General features: G+C 47.9%; 2 protein-coding genes across 2 annotated transcripts in view; one reads left to right on the top strand and one right to left on the bottom strand.

Annotated features, from left to right (window-relative positions):
* The window catches only part of Pmar_PMAR028375 (hypothetical protein), a gene marked incomplete at both ends in the record, with an annotated part of 4136 nt that extends 2124 nt beyond the window's left edge, over nucleotides 1-2012 (bottom strand). Inside the window, one exon of the mRNA XM_002786259.1 lies at nucleotides 1924-2012. Within this exon, the coding sequence (XP_002786305.1) occupies nucleotides 1924-2012 (89 nt within the window). The remainder of the gene's footprint in view (nucleotides 1-1923) is intronic.
* Nucleotides 2013-6679: 4667 nt separating this feature from the next.
* Pmar_PMAR028374 (plasmepsin 4, putative) lies at nucleotides 6680-7798 on the top strand (the record flags this gene model as incomplete). Its single annotated transcript, XM_002786258.1, has 1 exon — nucleotides 6680-7798. The coding sequence occupies one exon, from the start codon at nucleotides 6680-6682 to the stop codon at nucleotides 7796-7798; it is 1119 nt and encodes a 372-aa protein (XP_002786304.1).
* Nucleotides 7799-8333: the final 535 nt, after the last annotated feature.

Here is an 8333-nt window from a genome sequence, read left to right as displayed (position 1 = left end):
CCAGGCATTGGTCTAGTAGACATTGTCTACATTACCAACGAGCCGACGCGGCATTAACCGACCTAATCAATGACCTTGTAGTCGTCTTTCCTCAGTTCTGACTTCGGAACGCGACATAGGGAGTCGGTAGGCCGAGTAAAGAGGGGCCTCGCGTTAGCTGACGTGAATGACCGTGATGCCACTGACAGTCACATTGGCTGTGACGTGGAAATCGAACGCCCACTGCATCATAGGAGACCAGTGACACGTGAATTGCACGCGTCAGATGTTACAGTTCGGCGACTTGGTCTCCCTGAATCTGACCAAGGAGGCATTTGGGAGCGCCATTGGAATTGGTTTAACTCGTCAGAATCACCCAAGCACATCATGCCTCCAGATTATGATGTCTTCAGCAGGAAGACACCAGAGATTACATCTTTACATCGCTACCGCGGCATGGCCTCTATCATCGTCGGTCATTCTACGACCGCTCTCTAAGAAGACCTCCAGCTGGACCCACCATTCTAGTAGCATGGCCCTACATATAACGTTCTGATTCTGAACTTTCGAATTTCAGAAGAATTCTATACGGCGAAACATTCGTTCCATCGAGAGATTTTCTATTCGGCCAACGAGCCCGCTATCCGCGGATAAGGATTCATCTTACACATTGGCCCTTCTCGAGTTCATCACGAGTGCATCATATTCCCGAACAAGGAACTTATTTTATCCGCCAAAGTTCAACGACGAGCTTCAAGTGGAGACTGAATCTCTGAGATTCCGATTTCAGTGATTTTCTTACGAATAGGCCCCTAATTTCATGTCCAGAGAAGTTGACTTCGCTGATAAGAACATCGTCTGCGACAGCTTTTGGTGACCAACAACATACCTTTCATGCTTCCATACCTTCCATAGGTTTCGTATTTGTCATTACATCGAGCCTACACTATCGTGCAACCGCAGTCGAACTTTCAGACAGAATATCCGCAAACTACGTGCGATTATTGGACAATATCAAGCCCAGTCGACGGGAATTTTTTTTCGAGGTGGGAACTCCCTACTCTTCAGACCGCCTGAATCAGGACTGCAGTCAATGACAGCCTGTCATCTAGAGGTTCTACTACGCTGTGGCCCAAACGGTGCTATACAACATTTTCTTGGCTTTCCCGAAGTCGCGGATGAGATTCAGCAACGAATTCAGGAAGTCCCTTGTTTTGCTCGTGATGCACTATAAACAGCGTCTTCCGCTCTTCACCCCACGGCTAGGTGCCGTTCCTGAGTTCCCTGACACCTCCCGTTGAAAGCTCGAAGCATCAAGCTCCATCTCAGCGGTGGCGACGTATTAGCGATGGTGGCTGGAAGGAGAAGCTGCAACGGCAGTCTCTCTCAAATTGAGAGTCTCAATTAGTACTGAAGGAGCTATCCCTGTCGCTGAGCAGAGGTCCCCATCCTCCAAGTGAATTCCCGTGAATTTGACGAGCTCCCGCCGAAATCGCAGGCAAGCGCCAGCCCTCTGTGCTGTCGAATCGAAGAGTGTCAATTTGTCTTAATCGCTCATTAGAACGTCGTTAGAGATAAAGTCTATGCAGCGCTGAGCCCTCAGGGCTCAGCGGAAAGTGCGCTCTCCTCTGAATAAGAGCAAGCCAGATATGCTGAGTTCCGGCCGCTGAAGACCATGCAACCTTCGAATTTGAGAGATCGCCTCTCTCAGGAGCTAATGCGCGCCGACGGTACACACGGTGTGACTCGCACTGCGAGTCTTAACAGAGCAGAGCTACAGTGCCAATTTGATATGCAAATGCGATTATTGTGCGTTTTTCTTGAAATTAATGATATTCGCAGATTGATCTCAAGTACAGTCATAGGGCCAGGCTGGCCCGGCCAGCCAGAGTCCCTGCGGGTGTTAGACTCAACTCCAAAGCGTGAGTTGTCGCAGTCCAACACCCTTCAGGATAGTAGTATTCAGATACTGTATATGAGATACGACGACCTCCCCACAGATGCCTTCCTTCCCTGGTACCGCTCACAGCCATTAGGTCGTAGGAAAAGTTGGTTTCCATGCAAGACAATGCGCCGTCACACGCCAGCCATCTTATTAGTGATTTTTTTGGTAAGAAGGGCTACAAAGATGATCGTTTGATGACTAGGCCGAGCAATAGTTCCGTTATAAATCCAATACAGAACTATTGGTGGGCTCTAAAGAGGTAAAGATCATCAATATACATCATCAAAGCATTGCCGCACGCTCGTAGACATCTTTGTGTCACATCATACTGTCGCCTACCCACACAAATTGTGTGGGTAGGCGACAGTATGATAGCTTGGAGAGCCTATGGGCTGGCATACAACTTGTATGATACAAGATGCAGCTCGTCGCATCACGAGTTCAGAAGTCGAAAAGTTGACTCAATCCACGAATCTTCGGGTAGAAAAGATCCTGACAACTAAGGGAGGACATATCGATATGTAGACGCCTGAGTTCCATGTGTTTTGATTGAGCTTTGGTTATCTGTATAACACAACCCGAACATACATCACGGGACTGAAGACCCGAAACTTAGAGGAAGGTTATAGCTCATAACTCTGTCGGATCGAAACCGAGCACGTCAAGCGAGCTCGAACCGCGGTGAGGAGACGGCAACCGCAGGGAGCTAATCGATCCGGCCCGAAAGGGCGCCTTGACGGCCGCACGCGCCAGGTGTCTATCGTCACTGGTACGAATGCCGCAGTCGTGGCCATACAACTCTAACATAGTTGTTCATTTAACGGGCCGGACTAATTCATCGTGTGGTACTCAGTAGCTACTACTGTGCATCGATGCTAACCTAACCAAACCGCATAGTCGGGGGCAGACCTTAGACTTTACCGTGAGCATGTCGCAATCCGCAGTCCGCGGAACTTGGCTGACGGAGGGTTCTGCTACAAAACCACAGAATTTTGTATTATTCGACTTTCGCGCCAATCCAGTGTCAATCAGCAGCCACTTGAGGCTTTGCGCCCAGATAGCCATTGGAGCAAGTCTGCCGCTACTCCGGCCTCATGGATCCGTCATGGGGAGCAAGTACCGAAGAGGGTGCAGACACGCACCGTGCGTGAAGCACGCATTATCGGCAAACTCACTGAGCGTCACTCAGATTCTGTGTACCTGAGTGCCTTTCTCTCATCGGTACTTCTAGGGTCGGTTCCTACAGAGCCACCCTACCAGACCCACGCGACCGGGAGTGGGATATTTAATGAGCCTCATAGTCTTCTACATGTTGCTCTATGACCCTCTCTGGGTCTTGATCCATTATCAGCTCCTTCTCATTTGTCACGTCTTGGTCTAGCGGCCCACCTGACAGAATACTGTCCTGTTTGAACGTCAACCTTGTTCAAAGTTAAATCCTAAATATGTGGCAGGCACATCCATAGTTAGTACTACCGATCTTGAAAGAGGCTCATCCCTCCTACGCAGTCTTCTTCGACACTTGAGTGTCTCTTTACTAGAGTATCGAGCCGCTCCTACGCTACGGAATCTGTAGTCCGAATCGACTCGCGACCACGATTGAAATCGTTAATCAATATAGTAATACTCGGTCGCCGAACAAATTGACAATTTTGGAACAATACAAATCGCTGGGAGTACGCGAAACATTGGGACATTGAGGGCTCTGCGACTCCTCAGCGGAGAGTCCGTTTCTCCACTGAGGAGTTGTGCAATTTACACTGTGCAATTCGGAATAGAATCTGTTTAATAGATGTCGGTTCAGAGGAAGGCTTCCTCAGGAAGCTGTTGGGTCACCCCGCCGGGGTGGTTATGGTAAGTGTGTGAGTTCGATAGTAAACTAACAGGTACCTTCACGGGAGGGGGAGTTTGATTGGGGAGAAACTTGCCTGGCATTAGGAAGCGCAATATTCCCCGGTCCTGTTAGCTTGAGAAAGACAACAACTTCAATTAACTTAGTTAATTAAGTTAACATTGCTAGCAAGACAACAACTTATTCCTGAGCGCAGATCTCGTCAATCTCCTCCACGAGTTGTCCGCTACAGTGTAACGCACTGAGTGCGTTACACACTGTGCGTAAGCCATGTATTGATGAGCACCACCTCTGAGGTGGCATCTCAGTGAGCTGGCTTCACTTCGATCATGGATAAACTAGGGCGGCTTGCTAGGAAGTTCCTAGTAGGAACTGGTCAAGGAGCGCGTGCCTAACGCGCAAAAAAAATCAATTGCATGCAATTACAATTTAAACTCCCTAGCAGCGTAGAGTGGAGAACGTTTAGTCTTACAGACTTTGGAACTCGACACCACGCTAGTTGAATATCAAATTAGGGTCTTCAAGTGTAGAGAAGATAGTGAGTGTAGCTGAAGAGTAGAGGGGGTTTGTCCACATCGCAGTGCTCGTCAGTTGAGGAAATAGCCTACAACCGGCAAGTGCACAGCCGGCAAGTGCTCAGTCACTATAAGAACTACCTAGGCGGTACTATAGTGCTCCGCTACTCAAGCAAAGAAATATGTATATCACTATCAATATTTGGTCTTAATAATATCCACAATAGCTTTACTAGCTCAAATTGTGCGACTCATCGCGCCACTCAGCTATTGTGTTTTCCATTCAGTCCAGTTGTGTGGCTTGTCGCCCATACTTTTGCCGCTTGGCTCGTTTAAACGCCACTTCTGCTATGCAGAGCTCAACTGCAATTTCAGCAATTGCACAGATGTAGGATCGCAATTGTAATTTGTACAAACCCTAGTTTCCACAGGATTGCAAACGTCAGAACACGTCCTGAATACGGGCGTGCTACGAATAGGATCGCTCCTGTTGGGTTCAGCGAGATCTCCGCGCAAACCTATTGGCGTGCACCAGCTTAAAGCACAATCGTGACGACGTCTGCATACCCAGGCAATGACGTAAGGCATCGCCATGCCGCACGCTTGCATGATGCAAGCACGCATCGATGCAAGTTGCATCGACGTGAGAAACGAATAATATTATTATAATATGTCCAAAACAACGACATATGGTGACGTGTATTGCCATATTACGGCTAATTTGTATTAACCGAAACTATGAGTCACATAATATGACTCACATTGGCGAGTCGGACGATCGAATGAGTTGTCGCGTCGATGCGAAAGATGGGCCCATCGAACACTGATTAACACACAAAACGAATGACATCCATTAGAAACGTTGAAAGCCTGCTCCTCCATTTAGCCGGCAACCTGCACAAGAACCGTGCACTAGCTGCAGTAATCGACTTTTCAATTTCACAAAAATTTGAGAGCTTCAACCGTGCCCGATAAACAAGGCAACGCAATGATGACACATTATTGATGAGTAGAAACTGCTAGTATAGAAGTCTGCCTCTCTTTAGCTCAATGCACCCTCGACATCGCTTCTGAGGGGACTTCAACATTTCGCGGCATTGGTTCCGTCCCAGTTCGTTCACAGCAAACACCTCCCTAGATCGTAACTCATCGTCGTTCTACGGACGGACTCCATTGATGGCCTTTCTCTTGACCTTCAGGAGAAGTTCTCGAGAAAGCACATATATGAGTCGTGAGCCGGGATGGTTGTATGATTTTCGTAACGAGTCCACATTTCTACGGTTAAATTGAGCCTCCTATTGCGGTTTCTCGTCCGAGCCAGATGGCTCGCGCAAACCGCTCCCATTCCCCCTCACGAAATTTCCTTTGAGGAATAGACCCTCTATTCGCGGACCGCTAATATCCGCCACTAGTGCCTCACTAGAGAGGTTTGAAATAGTGCGTCTGATGGGGCATACTATATGTGACTTGATTACTGATGAGCGAATGAAACTTCCGGACTGAGAACAACTTTCTTACTCTTCTAGCAGCAGGAAGATCTTGGCAGAAAGCGTCGCGCAAATGTCAAATATACTGCTACCGTAACAGACACAAATCCCGTGCTTCTTTCACTTTTCACGCTGCGCGCCACTGGTGACACGGTTCGTGCGCTTGAGCGGCACAATCTCTTACACGGTCTGTTTTCGGTGATTCACTTGTCTGCTTCACTAACTTCCAATCCCGGTCGTACGTAGTCTAGCCCCAGCTTTCCCTCCATCTTGACTGTTTGTTAAATAAACTTTAGTTATTGACGGCGGCTTGTGAGCGGCTCTGCCAATTTGCGATCTTCACGATGCGATCTTCTAACAACGCGGGAGTTCGCTACTGAAACTACCGCTAAGATGTATTAGAAATCAAGCCAGATGAAAAGTTGTGTGTGTGTGTGTGTGGAAAAAGCTTCCAAGCTGCACTAGCCCCCGATACGGCCCACCATCGTGGATTTTCTCAATGCAACCGCTCCAGCTCAGCTGGACCAGCTGTATCGACTCTTCTGGACCTGATGGTGATACATCAATACTTCGCGTCACTACACCGCAGCCCGGTTGCCGTACCTCACACCACATGGGTGGTTTCTTCTGTCAAGGTAGTTCCGTCCCTTATAGTTCAGCTCTAATCAGAGAAAATCAACGGGATGTATCCAGCAATCGTTTCGACTCAAATGAGACCGTTAGATCGCACTGTATAGAAGGCGATATTATATATCAAGGTATGAGGCGAGCGAGAATACAAGTAGCGCTGTCCCTATTGGGACAGTACACTAATTTGGTGAACGTGCGCCCAAGCCGTGAAACAAAAACGTGCCCCTCGGCTACGTTGAGATCAAAACTATCGACCGGAATGCGTTCTCCTATGCCCGTCCGACTGCTCGCCTTGGTTTATGTATTTGACGTGTTGAAGGTCTCCCGAGGAGAAACTCTCAAGCTCGATGTGAAGTACAAAGATATCTTCAAAGGCCGCTTTGGATTGTATCATACTCTGGTCGGCGAGAATGGCCAGGAGCTACATGCTCACGTTGACACTGGATCGGGTTTCTTTTATCTCATCTGGAAGAATTGGTTCGAGAAAGCCAGTGGACACCCCTGCAGTACTTGTCCCGTGGGGTGTTACGACTGTCCGAAGGCTTGCTCTGTGGGTAATGTGACGAGAACTGTTGAGTTCCTGGACCATTACACGGTGAAGACGTTTCAGCACAAGTCTAGATTAACCATTGGTCAGGTGTCGCAGATCCTCACTGTCGGACTGATATTCGACCAGAAACCCCCCGTCAGTAAAGTTCCTCCAGCTAACCAAATAGGTCTTGGCTATGATGAAGGTGACGTGAACTTCCCGTCTCTGATGACGCAGTTGCGTTCATCAAAAACTGTCACGACCGAGATCATTGCTCTCTACTTGTATCCTCCCGCTGATCTCAAGCAGGCATCGGCTGATGGAGGCCTACTGCTGGGTGGAGGCGATCCTGCATTATATGAGGGTGCATTGGAGTATGTCGTCTTCTCTTCGGCCGAAGAGTATAGGGTCAATCTTCGCAAGCTATATGTCGGTGTTGGACCTATATATTCTTTATTCAATATGAACCTCGATCTCGACACCGGCGCCAACGCTCTATTCGTTCCAAAATTATACTACATGAATCTCATCAAGGATATTCATGCTGAAACTGTCAAGGCTGCGGGTACGGATGTTGTCTTCGAGTACGACTCAAAAGAGATGCTATGGTCCTTCCCTTGCCAACACATGAGCAAGTTGCCACAGTTGAAGTTCGACTTGGGTCCTGAAGGCATGACTCCATTCACGATGACATACACGAACTATGCCAGGTATCAATATGGCATATGTTTACTTACTATCGCACTAGCCCCAGGGAATGATTGGAGTTTCCATGACCGTATGCTGATCGGTAATTATTTTGAGTTCGATCCTTCTCTCAATCGAGTCGGAATCGGCAAGTTGAAACCCCGATCTCTATAAACGATTCTGTTATTTTGTGGTCTTTAGCATCCACGGTCTACCGTAGCATGGCCTCCATCATCGTTGGTCATTCTACGACCTCTCTCTAAGAAGACCTCCAGCTGGACCCACCATTCTAGTAGCATAGTCCTACATAAAACATTCAGATTCTGAATTTTCGAATTTTAGAAGGAATTCTATGCGGCGAAACATTCGTTTCATCGAGAGATTTTCTATTCGGCCAACGAGCCCGCTATCCGCGGATTAGGATTTACCTTACACATTGGAGCTTCTCGAGTTCATCACGAGTGCATCATATTCCCGAACAAGGAACTTATTTTATCCGCCAAAGTTCAACGACGAGCTTCAAGAGGAGACTGAATCTCTGAGATTCCGATTTCAGTGATTTTCTTACGAATAGGCCCCTAATTTCATGACCAGAGAAGTTGACTTCGCTGATAAGAACATCATCTGCGACAGCTTTTGGTGACCAACAACATACCTTTCATGCTCCCATACCTTTCATAGGTTCCGTATTTGTCATTACTTCGAACCT

Source organism: Perkinsus marinus (genome assembly GCF_000006405.1).
Source record: "Perkinsus marinus ATCC 50983 genomic scaffold scf_1104296931648, whole genome shotgun sequence".
Classification (NCBI taxonomy): domain Eukaryota; phylum Perkinsozoa; order Perkinsida; family Perkinsidae; genus Perkinsus; species Perkinsus marinus.
This window is presented reverse-complemented; position numbering and strand designations above follow the sequence as displayed.